The following is a 19,368-nucleotide window of genomic DNA, read 5'->3' as shown; positions in this document are numbered from 1 at the left end:
AGTTTCTTCAGTTAGTGACGGTGATATACAATGAAGGAAAAGGTAACAAACAGAAGTCAAAGAAGAGAGAAGAAAACCCCCCCAGCAATAACATCAATAAATTGGGCGTGAGCGAAACAAAGTACACATGAGTACATCTTATTCAGAAATCCCAAAAATGCGCTGTAACATAGATCCACAAATGACGTCTTCTATACTGGTTTCAATCTTGGATTTATGAACCAGTCTTCCTCAGTGCCTCAGAGTCAGTTTGTTTCATTCAGTCTCCATGTCCCTCCTCCCAGGGTCAATTTTCCGTGTCTGTGTCACCGATACAATATCAGCCGAATATGGACATGCGTGGTTAAAATTGCTGAAGAATTATGCGAAAAACTCGAGCAAATGTCATCAAAACTCTAGATCTGTAAAATGGAGACCATTAAAACTTGAAACGTTTATTTGTCAAATTTGGTAAAAAAAAATATAAGCCAGTTGTCACAAATAGTTGCAAATTACATTTCCTTTTAAAGAATAACATAGATGCAGATAAAAAAAGGTAATAAAACACTCTGTTATTTCTATGGACACAAATTATTGCGGCAACAGTTGTGTTAACCATCCAATCGTTTCAGTGAAAGTACACTCATTATCATAACCTTATTTTATCAAAGAAAAGCGGTAACTCAGATTGAAAATTATTTTAATATAGCAATACCTTTTGGTTAACAAAATTGTATTCAGCCTGATGATTTTAGAAACCATTTTCGACTGACTAAGGAGTCATCTGATGTCATCACACAAAAGATTTTTGAATGCAGTGTGTAGAAAAACAAGAATGGCCCTCCTGTCAATTCATTAAGAAATACCCTCAAGTTTCTTTAGTATATAGATATGCACACAACATACACTGTAGTAAATTCGGTATTCGTTCATATACACCTCTCTTTAACCAACAATGATTCCATTTATTGTTTTGAGGAAATTTTTGTTTAATACATGGAGCACAGAGAGAATCAGATCCATGAAGGCATAATTAATGTTGGTTAAAAATTCCTACCATCGAAGCATCAAAAGAGTTGCGAGGACTCTATAAAGTGACATTATGCCAAGAACCATACAATGGCCAACTGGAAACAAAATAAGAGAAACAAGTGACATTTCGGGACTTTTAAACGTTGATGAATCGCATAAACATCGGCAACAGCAACGGCAAAAAATCGAAATGCATATTACGTTCGTAAGAAAGATCACTCACTGGTTCATTTAACATAGTTTGATGCCAGTCTTCGTTTCACATCCGCATGAACTGGAAACTTGGGGACTAACAATCCATGATGCAACAGTCCTTTGGGCATCCAGATTATTTCAGCAATCTCATCTTTTCGAGATTATGGAAATTGGACTAAAGATCGATGTCTTTTCAATACTTCCTACAATAAACCAGACATGAAAGACATTTGGGCTACGTTCTTAAAGCAAGATTTCGACGCCTACCACGGTTTGAGGCATCTGACATGAAACTGATTGTATATTTCATCTTGTCTGTATGCGTTGTGCTTAACCTTCGTGTGAATATTAATGAAAAGAATTTCAAATACATCGAAAATGATAACATTGACCAGTCTAACATTTTTCATTAAAATGTGGTGTTCGTTTAGGGTATGAAATGGTCAGTGAAAAGAAAACTGTATTCTTGTTTATGCTTCATATTTTTTGATGGTGAAAAACATACGGTTTATGTATATGGCGGTGTATATATATATATATATATATATATATATATATATATATATATATATATATATATATATATATATAGGCCAAAATTTCTAACGCTCCACTTTTATATCAGTTTTTAAGTCTTTGGCACTTTGCACTGCTGTTTTTATAAATGTTCAAATGTTCATGTTTAAAAAATTGTAATCGAGTAGGTAACAGCTCGACCATGGCCTTTTTGGTTGAAAATCGTGGAACGCATGTTTGATTTGTTTCTCGGATGTGTTTTTTTAAAGAACTTAATTCGATCGATTCCCTATCTTTTACTGATTGTAAAAAACATAAAAACAGTTAAGAACAATGCGGTGCGTGTCTGCCCAAGAACTTTCAAGATCAGTTAGCGTGGTCCAAGCAGTGCGCAGTTCACAATTGGTTTGTTTCCTTTCAACATTTTGCTTTATTAACTTTTATAAACGAAGTCCTAAATTATAAATTGGCTTTTCCTAATTCATAATTTTTTTCACAAATCGCTAGATTTTTTACGGAGACCACTAAATCATTCTTAGGCTTTACCGGAAGTTCAGTGTAACCAGAAATGTTGCAGACTCACCATAAGGGTCAAAACGTCATGTAACGAAACGCCAACGTGACCGCTACATTAGGGTAACTCACCTTTCTGATAGGAACCATAGAGCACGCGCATCTGCACGGCACATTTTAGACCACATCAATGGCTTTTATGAGCGGGACGATATAAAACCAAGAGTGAGAAAGTTCCTCAGCATCCGAGTTTTGCAGAACTAGACCACATAAACAAATGAAATAACCTTCAACAAATGTTTTTTATTCAGTCTGTGGATCTCTATGGGATGTTGTTATTAGCGCGAATTGGGAACTTATGAGATATTAATGTTGTAATTACTACATCTTAGGTTACCTGCACTTACATGGTTTTCATAAAGCCCTTAATAAATTTTGCCTGAGTTTTTAATTAAATGCTTTGTTATTAACAATTCTTCATATTTGATCATTGGCATGATCAGAATAAATGGAATTACAAACAGTATAATCCAAATACTTGCCTGGGGCGTTAGAAATTTTGACTAGTACACAAAATAATTTATCCTTGAAGATACAGGTACATTTAATTTCTGATAAAATGTATGAGTATTGGTAATATCAGTATAACCTACTTCAACTAGTCTTAATACGATATGCATTTACTTAATATGTGAATCATAAAACCCTATCAAAGTTTGGCAACTCACAAATGTAAACAAAAAGGCATAACTTTAGATAAATACAAGGATATTTTACATGTTACAAATGGTGCTACCTAATGTGATGTAAAAATTATGAACCTAACACATTCAAGCGAAGTTGCACACATGCCTCATAATTACACATACCTACCTATATGTAGCTATGTCATCATACATCATTAATAATGACCTTTGTAATATACATGTATACACAGGTACATGTATGCATAAACAGTAACTTTATATCTAAATACATTTGTAACTCCAGTAGGAAATATTATCCAAATGTACTAATATAAGTATACTGCACAATGAATGCATTGAAAAACATTACTCTAACAATATATACATTACAACACTCACCAATGAAGTAGTTTCCATCCGTAAAAAATCAGTACAAAGTGTTCACATCCATAAGCACACCTTACAAATTCACGAGCCACACTCTCACAAACTTTTGAGCTCTAAAACTTATGACGTCACAGCATACCAAGATAACACTAATTGCAGTTTTGGTGGTAACAGCAACACCTACGACAATTAATTAAAAATATTTTATGAACAATTAAAGACGAAATGTATATCAAGGAAATGTTTTGATGTAACATGTTGACTTAAGAGAAACTCAAATAGTTATATATTGGAGAGTTAAATCATCTTATTAACCAGTCAAAAATTATTAGGTTAAAGGCGAAATTGTAAAAATTTGCCTTGGTAACATGGGCATTAATAATCAGAGGAAAATGCAGAGAACTTTAGCTTGCAATATGTCGGAAATGTTTCGTATTGTTTAGAAACTAGTGGAAAAAAAGCAAGAATTAGTGAAGAATATTGAAAAGAAAGAGTTCTTAATCAAATATTTTGTGATTATTTACCACCAACTGTGCTAACTTCCTAATTTGTTTTTGTTTTTTGTTTTTTTTTTAGAATTTGCTTGTACTAAATAAGGCAACTTCAATATGCTATCATCATAAAATAAATATTCACCGACATTGCAATTATTGTTTGAAAATAACCTACTGGGTATTAAAAAATGTAAGTTTTGTTTTAAAAGTGTACCCCCTTTTTTAATGGTATGTAAATAACGTTTGTAAAGCGTAATTCGTAGTGTAGTTTTACTTTTTGTATTTTTATTCACATGTCCGCAATGGACAATGAAATAAAAATAATCAATTGTCAATGTGAACTTACACATCCTAATAAATATTGTGAATGAATGTGCTATTTAATTTTTTTTTGGGATAATATTTGCTTTCAATGAGTAATAAAACAAAATTTCTAACCACGAGGCTTTTTCCCCACTAAAATGGACTCATCATGGGCGAATTGACATTACAGTTAGATATGCTTACAAGAGTAGTACTACGGTACATCTCATATGTGAAGTTTTAACCGTCAAAAATATACATGGATCCTACGTAATTCCTGACGGCGGAATACCGATCATCAGTAAATTCTTTTTTATATAATGGTCGGAACGATTTGTAAACTTATGTTGCCTGTATTGAATATGAATATGATATTGTTACGAGGGATATTTTAAAAGACTTATTTAAAGCCATTGATTTTTTTAGTAACTTTGTACTTGTTAAAGGGTGAAAAAACATTTAAATTTTGATCGTTTAAACAGAGCTAATCGATATCCAAACTACTGAAGCGTATAAAACTTCCGCGTCGCACGATTATAAGGAATCAGAGCATGCTAGTAGAGGGATATCCTCAACAAAGAATGGAGTGGATTTATGGATTGATTCCTTTTATTTTAGGTAAAAATATACTCTTTTAAGATAGTAGAAGCGTTAAAACTACGGTTTCCATTTTTTTTTAAATTAGAGTTGTATCTCCTTTTATTGTAAAAATATTCTTTACGGACAAACAACTTTTTATCAAATTCAAAAATTAATCATGAGAGAAAATATTTGTACATGTACAACAACTTGTAGACGATGAATATGTAAATCTGAGTTTTATTCTTATGATTATATATTGGTACTGTCAAGTTGATAAAACAGGACTATCAACAGTCTCGTTTGAAGTCATAATTTCGTAAGTTCTATGGTCGATAGAACGACTTTGTCAGCAAATACAATCTTCCACTGGGTCGAATGCTGACTGACGTTTTTCATACTAATTGTTAGACCATAATTAATCACCTAATTTTTTACGGACTTTTCCATGTTTTCCCGATTACGACAAAGAGCACACGGCGGGTGTGACCAGTAAGCAGAGAAAGCTCATTTCTCTTAGTCACCTGATCATACCTCTATCTTTTTGGAGGTTCGTGTTGTTCTGCTTTGAATTTGTTTTTCGTTTTACGGATTTTTGAGATGGTTGACGGTTTGTGATTGTATTTTTTTCATTGTTAACTACATGTTATCTTTTTTATCTAACACGTGGACACGTATTTTGTTTCCATTGATGATGATCAAATTCTTTAATTTCAAAGATATGATCAAACGAGTTTTAAATGCCCGGGCAAACGATAAATGTAGTGGTTTTTAAGAAGATGTGCGATGTAAATTTTTGTTGCATAGAAACGTTGACGTTGGAATGCTTTGGTTATAGAAATGATTAGATGCACATCATAAAATTTGTTTGTCATTGTTGACCATTAATAATTAAGAATACATGTTTCACCGATGATATTAATATTAGTGTCATTATTTATGAATTCAAATAAACACACACATTCTAGTATTTCAGCGCAAGAAAAGGAGCTGATATATGTTTCCCTCCCTGCAAATTGTACAATTTGTGACAAAATTTACAGAGCTTTAGTATGAGATTTTGCACTCCACATGCATGTACATGTACGTTGTGGGAATTAATTTAATATTTTGAGATCATGGTCTCTGGAGGTAAGAGGAATGTAAAATGAAACTTACTTAATAACCTTTTCTCAAGAGTATTCGATTATTAAATGCGTTATATTAATTTGTAAGCACTCTGATATGCATGCATTCAAACTGTAAATCAATATTTACACTGTTCCAGTTTAACACGCTTTTACGTTTTATATGAATTATTTCGAAATCGATCTATGCATACACTGTAATAAATGCTTGTTTAATTACTGTTATATGTACTTTGGTAAGCTTTATGACATTAGACTCTTTTAAGAAACTAAAACGACATTATTGTTCAAAGTTGCATATTTTACCCTATTTGGGGAAACAATTTATTGACCGAAATTAAACTACACTTTAGCCTTGGCAACGCATTCTATTGAAAATGAAACGCTCAAACTTTTGTGTTTCGTTTAACTCATTTTCAATTCAAATGCCATAAGATATGTAGCATTAAAATACGTTAAAAAAGAGTACGCATCAATATGAGCAGCTGTAGAATAGACTCGGTAGAATGTGGAACTGTTTTATCTCTCTCCCTCCCTCACTCTCTCTCTCTCTCCTTTTCACTCTGTTCTTATTTATTAATAAAAATTTATTTCAACAATTCCTATTGAAATAATTTCAGGTATTGCAACTCAGAACATTCATATCCACTATGACTGTTATGGAGGAGGTTTCATGAACGCCAGCTGTCCAGCATCACAACAAATATATCCGCTTCAAGTCGTTACAGGAGCAAAGAATCTATCCCTCAACTGTCCTGCTTTATACAGTAACATTTCAAACTTTGATCAGTGCTGTAAGCCAGAAGATGAAGATAGCTGTACGGGAGATTATGTGAACGTTGACGATCCTTTTCGGTCTTTTCAATTTCACGAAAACTGTATTGGGCGAAGAGCATGTCCAAATGTGCCTGTTCCAAATATGGACACTGCATATTTGAACTGTAATCAATCGCTTTTCTCGGCTCAGACTACATTTATGGCTCTGTATTACAACTGTATCGATGGTAAGGTATATCCTCTAAACCTGAAGGAATAGTATTTGCCATGCATGTTTTAACATTGACTTGTAACAACTTGTTAAGGTTAATTTTGTTGCTTTAGTGTCATATGATGGTTAACCATAAATATGAAGTTGGAAGACAAACCTAAAAAAATCAATAAACCAAATACAATACCAGAAAACAAGTTACATTTCTAATACCGATGTGCTACTGTCGGATTATTTAATGGCAAAGAATGTAAAGTGATTAATATCCATTGCTTTTTTTTCAGAGTCTAAGATTGCAATTATTGATGGAACAAACAGTTTACAATCAAACGACAGTGTTTATCTTCAAGGAGCTAACAACGATGGTGAAATACCCGCTTTCAATGTAATGAATAACTCTTGCTCCGTTGAGGCACCGTTTTGTAATAGTACACTTACAATCGATGTTCTAGATTTGCGACTAGCAGACGATGGCACAGACTGTAAACAAAGTCTTACTATCGTCGACGGAACCCGCAGTGTGACTTTGACCTGTGCCAACAACATTAACTATACAGTATACAGTGTACCATCACAAACCAATTATATAACTATTACGTTCCAAAATTCGATGACTGTCCAAGGCGGCCATTTTTGGCTAGAATTTAGAGGTAAGTGTGAGGTTGTCATCACTTCAGAAGAAAAAAAAACACTTTTGTAATTTAAATGTAACCTTATTTTGATTCAGGAATTTCCGAAGAAACTGTTCAATTACACTGTCCAGCCAGATCGCAAGCAATTGACTGCTCTGTATCAACGAGCACAGAGAGTGATCCAACGACTGTCACAACTACATCAAGGACGTTATCAACAGCGAACCAAACAGTTTATGAATCAACAAGCACAGATAGCGTTCCAACAACTTTCACAACGACTTCAACAGCAAATCAAACAGTGTATGGAGATACGCCTGCTAAGAATGGGACGGACAATGGTAGGGCCAATATTAATCAAGTGATAAAGTTAATGCTAAATATGTTTATAACAATCAGTAAATATATGTAAATACAAAATAATCTGTACAATATTTGTTTGTTATTTTTTTTAGGGAATGACAAGTTAGATATAATAATTGCAGTAGTTGCAACCCTCGTTATCCTCTCTGTCGTAGTTGCTGCTATTCTTTGTATTTGGTTCAGAAAGGTGAGTTTTAATTTGAGTTTCACTTGTTTATTCAGAAAAATAAAATGAAAGTTCTCTTCTTTGTTGAAACTGAATGTTAAATACTAAATGTTAAATTTACATCACTACTTTTTTAAGTTTATAAAAGGTAAACGTACAATTAGACCATTTTGATAATATTTATGAAATGCACTCTGCTAGAAACGAATCTTTTTAAAATTTAATGTATATTTTTGTCGTACTAGTATTTCTTATCAGTTATATGATTTTTAAATACTTAATATAAATGTAATAATGCAACATTGTTTAGTAGTTTTATGTATTAATTTATGCTTGATTCACTGTTATTGAAATATAATGCGTTTAAATTTAATTTGCTATCATTTAGAAGGAAGGGTATTCTATCAGCTTTACTTTATATAGATTTTCAACAATAACCTAATAAATCTTGTTTTCTGTAGAAGAAGAGATCTAGAATATCATCAGAAAAATCAATAGGGAATAAAAAAGGTGCTTCTGATGATATAGAAAGAGATCAGAAAGAAAATAAAAGTCCTCAGATAAATCAAAAAAATTCTCATGAATGTCCAGGTGAGGAAGGCAATCCTAACAACAACTTTCCTTTAAATCAAAATAATAGTGACAACATTTCTTCAGGGAAAAAGCCAAATCATTTGGAACCAATAATGAGTGAGAATGGAGATCATGGATCAAATAGCAAGAAAAAGAAGAAAAAGAAAAAGAAAAAACAAAAAGATCAACATACAAACTCCACGGATGTCAATGAGGGAATTACTGCTGTCAACAGTCAAGCAGAAAGCGCACTTGTTGAAAACGAGTATAGTGAGAAAATTCAGAAGAAGAAAAAGAAAAAGCGAAAACGAAATCATCCAGAAATTGATTTGGAAACTCTTAACTTAGATCAAGAACAGGGAAATACAGAAACAAATCAATCTGAGTGTAACAATAATCAGGACATCCAACCTCCTAGCTCAGGTAATGATATTAATGGAACATCATTTAATGATGATCGGGGGATTACAATGACTGAAAGTTACGAAAAAGGAAAAAGGCATAAAAAGTCTAAAAAGAAAAAGAGCAAACACAAACACCAACAGGAAGAAACAACAAAGAACAGCTTTGCTCAGCACGAGTCAGCAGGGGGTGAAGTTTTACTAAATGATGATTAGTGTCAAAATTAGTGGTTTACTATTAATATTATGACTCATTTAAGAAGTTAACAAGAATTTTGCAACGTATTTAATTTTAAAAGGGGCATTTATTTTAATTTATAGACATTTTACCATTTATTTTTACACTGTTTCAAACCTAATACAATATAAAACTTTACAAAAGATTCTAGAAACCATTGTTTTTAAAACATTTTGTACTAAATATAATATGCTGAATTTTTATTATTGTTATAGACATGTATGATTATCTATAACGGAGTTATCATTAATACCGATAAGTGATGTTATAAGTTTATGTCATTCTTTAATATAGAAATAAGGAGAAACTGTAGCATTTACTACTGTATAAAGCTTTTAAAAACTTGATTATAATGATTTTCGAAGGGAAAAAAATCTTTCTCTATGAGCCTCTTTATTGCTACCGGTAACCTTGCACGTGACGTCGATAATGAGCACAGTAGAGTTGACAGACACCATCTAGCGGCAAAAATTAACATTATATGTGAAGGATTCATATTTCAATATCATTATTCAAATAAATAACTTTTACGCAATTACAAAATATACAATAAAAATAACTATTTATGTAGCAATTAATAAACATCATTTCTCCAGTAAAAATTGGTTCCTGCGTCAAATTCACAATAATTATGATTATGCATGAGTTCAATGAATATTGATAATGTTTGGGGTTCACAAGCAACACTGATGTGTAGTCTTAAAGTGGTTATTTAAACTTTATATTCATCTACCTGACCTGCCCGTTACGTCAAATAATGAGTCAAGAATCACCGAGTGCAAGAATCATCGAGTAGTGGAAGAAATATTGAACGACTATGAGATTCAATGAATACATGTACACATGGCATGGTTCTATATCTCTATCGTTTAAATCCCTCGCATATTATCAATACCAACGGAGACTTATCTTTCTATAGTGCTACGTCTCTGGCATCTTTTTTATTAACATGATAATTCAACAAGTTGAGCCACCTCTGAGAAGCTTGAATATCCCCGTTTAGTTTTACTTTACTGAACGTTTACGATTACTCTCATTTTTGACTATAATCGGTGAAAGTGTTTTGGCATGCATACTAAACCTACTTTAAGGCTTATGAAGCAAATATACCAAAGTCACGTAAAAGGTGCATAGATAGAGTACCCGGACCACACACTGTGAGGCGTATTTAATCCTGCATGTCTGGTCAGTGCTGTCGTTTTAAGTGAATTGGGAAGTAATTTTTCAAAGTTGTCAGTTTAGAGTGTTATGTGTGTGAAAAAAAACTGTAAAAATTGACGGGATGTTTTTTTTAAAGAAAAATATGGCATTAAAGGCATTATAGCACATCATTTCACAATGATATTGATAAATAGTCATGTGTATGAAAAATATATCCTTTAATATAATGCAAACAATCGCAACCATACATGTACTAACCGTTGTCAACAGTTCTAAAATATATATATTAAAAAAATGACTGCAGGAGACATTCACAGTAATTAGACTTTCGGGTAAAAATAACTCGATTTTTGCACACAAAAAAACAAGAATGAGAGAAAATGTAAATGATGACATCTTGAAATGAAAACAAAAGATGAGAAATAAAGAATAATTCTTGTTTCTGTTCGTTTATAAGGTGTTTAAAACACAGGAGCAATAAGAAGAGTTAAAATGACGTTGCGAAAAGTTTCCGGTTGCGCCGGGTCATTGGACGAAGGCATGTTGGTCAGCTTACTAGGAATGATCTTTTCAAGCCATGGACAAGAAACTTTTCACATTGATAATCTCTATCCTGATTTACGTTTTTATGAAATTTCAAGACTTTATCTTTTTTATTAAAAGAAGAAGAGAAAATTTATCAATAATTTCCGAACAAACCTCGTGTATATATATATATATATATATATATATATATATATATATATATATATATATATGTGTGTGTGTGTGTGTGTGTGTGTGTGTGTGTGTGTGTGTGTGTGTGTATACAATCGATGCGCTATGCTGTTCATCAAAAGGCTGAGCTAGCAAAAATTTTCTGTTTGGGTCGTCCAATGTTATTAATTTAACGGTAAATCATGAATTCTGAAATTTTACAAAACATTATTTTTGCAAAGATGATAATTGTTTTTATACACTTAAGAGAGTGAAACAATATTTATGTGCTAATATACTATATTATAAAAAAACTATAAAAAAAAAATAGAGACTCTCCCACATTGCGAATGTGTTCGGAATGATTTCTTTATCTTTGTTAAATATATAATAAATCCAGAGGTGCTCGAATCAAACTTCATGAGACTTCCCCGAGAATATCCTGTGAAATTTCGAGCGGAAATATAAGTGTTCGGATAATATATTTTCAAAATACGTAAGTTCTAGACTTTTTCCATATCATATCCTACTTTATTTTATGTTAAAACATTAAAAACCTGTTAAGAAATATGTCTGTCTTATGTCATTATCTAGCGGTTATATAAACTAAACGATGATGTTCGAAGAGTTGATGTTCATGTTAAACCACTCTATACGTGGTTGGAAATATAAACTATGGGTTGCTTGATAAAATCATAGCCATGTTTGATGCTTTTGATGTCTAATATCATGCTTTTTAGAAATAGAATTGGTGTTCGTTTTGTATAAAAATTTAGGATATCGAGCAATTTTCAACTAACTTTCTGCATAAAATAGTATAGTCTGTTTCAAAACTGATGTTATTACTAAGTCAGGTTCGGTCGAAAATTAATCCTTAGGAGAGATCGCTACTAAGCATGTTAATTTTTGCAAAAGCAGAACAAAACAATATTTTTATTGTCACATTTATTTCTAGAAATTATTTTATCCACCGTTTGATGAAGCGAAACTAAAAGGGTCAAATAAAACCACGTTGTCTAAATCAAAATGACAATAACATTCGCAGGGGAGACACTGAGTCGCGATTTATACCTTATTTTCGTGTTTCTATACATACATGTACTAGATGAATGTCATTGATCCATTTACATGAAACTACAATCCATCTCAGGCTTTAACTCATAGGTAATCGGAAGTTCATGATAAATTTTTCATTTTCCTTCTTTTGTTCAAATATTTTAATCATTGTTTGATAGAAATTTCAATTCATGACCGAATTCAACTTATATAATTGTTATCATAGCACCAAATATTCGTTTTCAATTCGATTAAATGAGGAAAAACAATATTGATAATGAAAACATGTATAATAACAAACCTATTAAACTCAAGTTAACGCGTGTTAAATTTCACATTAACGCTTACAAGTGGTCTCCCTTTATACACTTGTTGAGCAGATTGTTGTCATTTGTTAATTAGAGGAGATAAGGAGGTCACCAAGTACAAAAAGTAGGCATGAACAAGTTGACGCCTTAATAGTTGATTATTTGGAAATTACTATTGCTACGTAAAGAAAATAATCGACTAATGTGAAAAAAGAGTGTGGGTAATACACGTTTTATTTTTTTATGCATGGAATTTGATTTTTAAGAAAAGATAAACATTATATAATTAATTTAACCACTTTGAACGTTAACCAAAATTCCTGAAAGATGACAAAATGGCATATATATATATATATATAAATTCATTTTTACTGCATTGAAATGAATACATTTAAAATAAAACCAAAATAAATATACCAAAAAATAATTTTTTTTAAATTCTAACAGTTAATGCATCTTATACAGGGATTCGAAATAAGAAAAAAACCCTGATACATTAACGTCAAGTAGTGATCAGGTACTAGAAAAGTTTAAATCCAGAAAACGTTGTTATGTGATAACCATCACTGTAGTAACCATCACCACCGCCTCGTCTGACCCATACTTTGTCCCCGGTCTGTAGATGTAAGATAACCAGGTTGGTTCCGGTCTGAATCATATTAACGCTGCTCCCACTGTTGTACCAAGCCATGGCCCTGACCTTAGCCGATCCATTCAAAACTATGTCTAAATAGATGAGTTTTTGATGGGCAGACTGAACAGAGACATAGAACACATATGTCCCCGCTGTCGGCGCTGTAAAGATACCAGTACTGGGGTTGTAGCCTGTTCCTTCACTGTAGATTACTACGGGGAACACCAGAGTGCCTCCTGTCCAAACAGACTTACCTAATGATATACCCGCAGAAAATGCATGGTTGCGACTGTTTTCTACAAGTAATGAATTAATTAATGCGACTGTATAACTAAAAAATTCAGCGTAATAGACACACTAATTATATTTAGTAATCAAGCGGGTACATAATATAAGTTTCAATGTCCATTTGTTTTGAGTTTTATGCTTATTTCTTTTTTTTCATATATCATATATCCATAAGTTAAAGAACAGGAAAACTCTGAAGGACGATATAAGTATTTCATTAATTCCTTTACACAGTACGGTGGAAAGGGATCTATGTTACATGAAATTCTTAGTTTTTTTCTGATGATTATTAATGCTAGAATTACAGTTAGAAAATCAATCAACCGCTAATTTTATACAGTTCAAAGGACAGTGACTCTTTAATGCATCTGAATGTAAGGGACTTCTAATACATGTAGTTATTCTTATTTTGGATTATGATTGTGTACTACATGATTGTATATTAAAACTTCAACAGAAAATTTAGGGAAAAGGGAGAAAATTAGGATGGTGGTTTCCCTGTATCATAACAAATATTGACCTTATTATAAAAACAGACGCATGAGTCCTGCTAGTTTATGAATTGTTAAAAAAGAGGCCGTATCAAAATAAACCTTTATAGGCAAGTCTGCGGAATGTCCCAATTCATTTTACACATTCTTATGCAAGTTTGTCATATCAGAAAAAAACTATTTTAAGAAAAATATCTTCATTCTATCTGAACAGACATCGTGTGGTATTTCATACTAAATTCTAAAGCATTGAATTAAATAGACTCTAGAAGACATATTGATGCTCAACAGTTATGATCAAAATAAAACCGTACTAAATATTGTTTTTGTTAAGTCTGTAAAAACTTTAAATGAAAGTGTTTTTTTTCATTTGAAATCGTTGACATTGTTTTGTGTGTGCATTTTGTTTGAAATTGTTTCGTTAAATGTTTCCCTTCGTGAATATTATCGATAAGTTTTTACACATTTTGAATTGTTTCATATTTTCAACGTTCACCAGTACGAAAATAAGTAGAAGTAATCGGAGATTCGTTAACCTAATTACTGTTATGTATTTAACATTTTACTAAAAATGTGTTAATTTCAAAAATAATTCTAAAGATCTGGAACCTAGACTGTAAGGTGCTCAAAATGAGGATCGTACTTTTTTATTGATCAAATTTGTTATCATAAACATTATTTTAGTCATTCGAATTAATATCATAATGCATACAATAGAATTCAAAACATTTGTTACAGAACAAAATTTATAGTCATAAAATTAATCTTACCACAGTTTGATTTGGACATGTTCATGTTGGCCAACTCTAAAGAAGCCACAGCAGTTGACAGTTTAAGCTGCTCATTTTTAAAGGATTGGAACTTCGTTTCAAAATTTGATGTTGTTCTATTAAGGTTTTCTAAAAAAAAAAACAAAAAGCAAAACAAATATTAACAGTTACTGTATTGACTTATATCAATACAAACATATTTTTGTGAGAAATATGTTATAATCTTACGTGTATTAAACGACATAAGTTAATAGGAAAACCCTATTTATGATAAAAAAAAAATTACTATAAAGTCATATCAGTTGTCTATGAACTTACATGTACAATTCCGCCAAAATACATTAACTTACATGTATATAAATGAATTACCGCACTAAAGACTTTGTTTACCCTCTCTTCTAGCTAAAGCTTGAATACTAATAAATATTCCGTTTTAAGTTGGGTTGTTTTTAAACTATAACTTAGATCTTTTGATTTCTCAGAAACAATTATTTTAGGGGCTATTTTAAAAAAAAAAAAACGACAAAATTTGCTCCTCAAAAAGCCAATCATCGGATATCCGGATGATCGCATATTTTACTTATCACCGGGTATAGATTAGTTAAAGACGCGCGCGATCATCTGTGGGTATCCGACGATGCAAAAAGCCTAAAAATGACATCGATCATCCGGATGAGGCCATCAACAGTATTTTACTGACTTGGTTACCTCCAAAAACGCCGAATGATACTTAATAACATATTAAGCATTTGAATTTATAAGCCGAAAACATTTTAATACAATTTTGTTGGGTAAAAAGGCAAAAGAACTATGAATGTAACGATTATAATACAAGACAGGCGTCTTGAATTTATCATGAATTTATTTAGATAAGTATCCATATGAACAACCATTTTTTGTCTTAGACGCATAACGTCACCATTACTTTCCACTATAGCCTGTTATCAACTTTCAATTAAATACATATATACAAATGCATTTCATTACCTAAAAATGCCCTCTTTGTTTTCGATTGAGAATCCTCGAATCCATGAATGAGCGCAGTTTGGCTAGTAACATCTTGTTTAATTTGAGAATTTTTAACATATAAATCTGCAATTGATGAATTAAAATGACGTTGAAGTTCTTCATATTTTTTATCTCTTGACTCGTTTTCGGTCTCTGTTCTTTCTTTGAAATCTAATAAGGTAGCTGATAGATACCGCACTTCTATTTTGACATCATTAAGAACACTATTCGTTTTGTTAAAATAAAACTGTCTTTTTTCCTCTTCCATAATTCTGGAATCACTGCTACTGCTACTCTTCTTTAGTTCTCTATTTTCCTTTTGAAGCGACCTCACCGCCCGCTGTAGTTCTGATATTTTCCATTTACTTTTTGCAAGACTTTGTTTCAAAACAATGACGTCATTAACCAGTGCGTGGAAATTCTTAACCAAAGCCAGACGAATAATTGTTTCTTGGTTAATCATCTGTCGAAGGATGCTCATATCGTCCAATTCCTTGTTTTTGCTTTCCATTGATGTTGAAGTTTTGTTTTTGCCATCTGTTAAGAATGAAGACACTGCCTCCACCCTAACTAAGCTTAGAATTATCACTACCATACACACCAACCTCATTTTAGAATTGCAAAAGGATGTATGTGCAAACTAGACTAAAACTTAAATATTTATAATTGTAGGGCACGTGCATACACATAGCTGCGGTTAAATGAAGAATGGTACTTAAAGTATCACTCGAAATAGTTTCAAAAATGTATTGTTTCATACGCCTCAAATATGTTATCATCTGAAAACAGGTCCTCTTCATCTTTACACAATACCTTAAAACAAACGCCCCGTGCATTCCTTCACGCTTATGTGAATATTTTCTCTTGAAGAATAATTTTCTAAAATATAAGATATGTTCCTATTAAAACATGTATTTTGAATATGCATCATGTCAATAAAATTATCATTATTCATCAAGATAGTCCATCCACAACTATCATATTTCATATCTAATATATTGCAAGTTTGATCATCAAAATATTAGTGTGATTTTCAAAGTTTTTTTGTAATGATAAGATTTACCTATAAAATTTAAAAAGAAAATGAATATTAACAAATTAACTATTTGTTGAAGTTTATATTGAAGTCTATGGGAAAGAATGCATTTTTTAAATCATATTTTAGTACAAGTAATTTTCTCACATTTCTCTCGGTAAAAAGTTGCAAAAGCTTTCCCTTTCTTCGAATAATGCTAAAACCATTCACAAAATACCATACATATTTTCAGAAAATGATTTGTATTTAAAATTCCTTAAGGGTGGTAAACTCTATAAAAAAGTTATAAAATCAAAAGGTTCTTTTAATTGACTACATACATTCTCCCAAGTTTGGTTTATGTCAGCCTCATAATAACTTTAAAATATGTATCTGATGTAGTATGGATCAACAAAAGTTGTTAAACTCGCCTTAGTTATGGATGGACTACCTGAATCAAAAGAGCTAGACATTAGGGTTTTTCAAGGTTTAGTTATGTCCATCTTGTGTTTCTTGTACTGTCTTTTGTTGTCTTACAATTGTTGTTTCGCTCACAGCGAGACCCTTCTTAAGAAGATTGACGTCAACCACCAGTGCATGGACGTTCTTGATCAAAGCGAAGGGGGTAATGGTCTCTTGGTCGATCATTTGGCGAATCATACTAAACCTTAACTTGTAACTTTCAAGTTCCATGTTAACAAATGATGTTGAAGTTCAGTAACTATATATTTGGTATGAAAAAACTACCTCCAATCAAAAAAATATTAAAATTAATGCCCGTATGCATCGCTAGTAAACTAATCATTCTCAATGATTTGATTTGTAAATAAAATGCATGAAACTGACTTGGAAAAACGCATTGATTTTTATAAGACAAAGTCACGTGCTTGCGTTAAGCTGATGAAGATCAACATATTTTGAGAGAGCATCATCTGATATACACTGCATGAATTGATTATGTTTGAAAATAATTTAAAAAGAACATCCTAAAAATTTTCATGAGACAAATACATTACTTTGATTTATTTGTTTTCCATCATACATCTTATGAAATAAACGTTTCCGTGATTGATTACTACATTGTATTCTTATTAAGGATATATTATAAATACAAAAAAATCTTGAGAAAAAAATCATTTGATGTAGGATTTCAAGAATAACGGAACGCAAACCTTTGATAGGATACATGAGATTTTAATGATAACGGAGCGCAAACGTTTGATACAATACATGAGATTCAATGATAATGGAACGCATACATTTCATAGGATACATGAAATTTCAAGGATAAGGGAACGCAAACGTTTGATATGATACACGAGATTCAAGGATAACGGAACGCAAACGTTCGATAGAACATATGAAATTCAAGGATAATGGAACGCATACCTTTGGTAGGATACATGAGATTTCACAGAACGCAAACGTTTGATATATTATTTTTTAATTATGCTTTATTTCACTTCAATAACAATACCCATTTACAAAAGCCAGATATCCCGGGTATTAGGAAAATTGGCATCAATATAATAATAATGAGAACTAGACACGATCTCGTTGCAAGCAACGGGTGGGTCTTCCGTCCGATTTTTGAGTGAATGAGATAAAATCATTCTCTTTTAAGACAAAGTTGTTAATTAAAGCAAAAAATTAGAGAAAAAAAATTCGGCACCCAGGGCTTGATCCCGGGTCCCCTTGGCACATGTCCACGACTCTAACGACTCTTTCTTGAATGCTAAACATTTGCTATGAAAATTTAGAAGTTAAAAAGCACATGCTAAGAATAATAAATGATTTTATCCTTAATTTTATTGAAATTTTTTTTCATGTGCCATCACATTTTGTGCAAATTAAGAATAAAACTCCGAAATTTTAAGTGCTGATTTTAGCAATATAATGCTACTTGTATGTAAAGAAGCCAATGATGTGAATAATTTGAAATTTGTTTCCGTTCTTAAAAAAAATGAATATAATTTGTAAATAAATTCCATATATGAAATAACTATTGCAGAAAGTTGAAATGTCAAGAAGAATTCAAAATGTAAAAAAACCGGGAAAATCCCTATCAAAATATCTACCTTGCAAAGTAAGAACGTAGTCATGAAAATAATATATGTTGTAGATGACATCTTAATGTTGATGTGTTTAAAAGAAAACAAAAAATTCAATGACAAATAATTTACACTGCAACATCTTGTCCCCTCCCCCTAAAATTCTTAATTACGTAACAAAGGAATAAACAATTGGCATGCATAGGTAAATAACGTTACGATGAAGATAATTGCTTCCATAGCATATTAAAAAAGTTATTATTAGGAACGTTATAGTAAACTTTGAATATAGATTACGGACATTATATCATACGTGTTAAAATTCCAAAGGTATAAGCAATTTCTCTGGTTTAGGCGTTTCGTAGGTTATTGGCGAATTTTTTTAATTCAAAAGTATAGATTTGTTAAGAGGAAAGAATGTCTACAAAATGTTGGAAACTTTGTATCAATTATTTTGTTATTGTCTTAGAGTCTTAGAGTAAACTACAAGATATTTCTAAATGTAATTCTAAATGTATTAATTCTATTAAGAAAATTAATGAAAATGGGAAATGTTTATACAAATTAATCAACTGAGACTCACTTTAGATCTCAGTTATTGAACCGTAACTTTTGTGTAAAATCTTTCTAATTTTTAACCTTTAATATTCGTACCTAGACGAGATTTCCCTTTATATCTTACATTTATCTAGACAAACAGTGACGTTTTATTATAAAA

At 31.6% G+C, this 19,368-nt stretch overlaps 2 protein-coding genes across 3 annotated transcripts; one reads left to right on the top strand and one right to left on the bottom strand.

Annotated features, from left to right (window-relative positions):
* Positions 1 to 4,618: 4,618 nt before the first annotated feature.
* LOC117691842 (TNF receptor-associated factor family protein DDB_G0272098-like) lies at positions 4,619 to 10,988 on the top strand. Of its 2 annotated transcripts, XM_066071055.1 has the most exons (7): positions 4,640 to 4,723; positions 5,653 to 5,815; positions 6,432 to 6,815; positions 7,084 to 7,449; positions 7,527 to 7,772; positions 7,887 to 7,981; positions 8,422 to 10,988. In XM_066071055.1, exons 2-7 carry the CDS (start codon positions 5,803 to 5,805, stop codon positions 9,148 to 9,150), a joined length of 1,833 nt encoding a protein of 610 aa, XP_065927127.1. In that variant the 5' UTR covers positions 4,640 to 4,723; positions 5,653 to 5,802; the 3' UTR covers positions 9,151 to 10,988. The 2 variants fall into 2 exon arrangements, with proteins under 2 accessions (XP_034334558.2, XP_065927127.1); XM_034478667.2 differs by lacking the exon at positions 5,653 to 5,815 and having other exon boundaries at positions 4,619 to 4,723; positions 8,422 to 10,987.
* A 1,754-nt stretch (positions 10,989 to 12,742) lies between these two features.
* On the bottom strand, positions 12,743 to 16,223 carry LOC105341871 (uncharacterized). The gene is made up of 3 exons (XM_011448624.4): positions 15,564 to 16,223; positions 14,577 to 14,705; positions 12,743 to 13,323 (listed from the first exon to the last, which is right to left on the bottom strand). Exons 1-3 carry the CDS (start codon positions 16,192 to 16,194, stop codon positions 12,914 to 12,916), a joined length of 1,170 nt encoding a protein of 389 aa, XP_011446926.3. The 5' UTR covers positions 16,195 to 16,223; the 3' UTR covers positions 12,743 to 12,913.
* Positions 16,224 to 19,368: the final 3,145 nt, after the last annotated feature.

Source organism: Magallana gigas, chromosome 9 (assembly GCF_963853765.1).
Source record: "Magallana gigas chromosome 9, xbMagGiga1.1, whole genome shotgun sequence".
In the NCBI taxonomy this organism is placed as follows: Eukaryota; Metazoa; Mollusca; class Bivalvia; order Ostreida; family Ostreidae; genus Magallana; species Magallana gigas.
This window is presented reverse-complemented; position numbering and strand designations above follow the sequence as displayed.

Excerpts from the sequence above, each read along its gene's own strand:
- LOC117691842 (XM_034478667.2), top strand. The coding sequence starts at position 4,657 with ATGCTAGTAGAGGGATATCCTCAACAAAGAATGGAGTGGATTTATGGA. Across the intron at positions 7,450-7,526 it reads TTTTTGGCTAGAATTTAGAG|GAATTTCCGAAGAAACTGTT; the intron begins GTAAGTGTGAGG and ends ATTTTGATTCAG. Across the intron at positions 7,773-7,886 it reads TAAGAATGGGACGGACAATG|GGAATGACAAGTTAGATATA; the intron begins GTAGGGCCAATA and ends TATTTTTTTTAG.
- LOC105341871 (XM_011448624.4), bottom strand. The coding sequence starts at position 16,194 with ATGAGGTTGGTGTGTATGGTAGTGATAATTCTAAGCTTAGTTAGGGTG. Across the intron at positions 14,706-15,563 it reads AACAAAGAGGGCATTTTTAG|AAAACCTTAATAGAACAACA; the intron begins GTAATGAAATGC and ends TTTTTTTTTTAG. Across the intron at positions 13,324-14,576 it reads CATGTCCAAATCAAACTGTG|AAAACAGTCGCAACCATGCA; the intron begins GTAAGATTAATT and ends CATTACTTGTAG.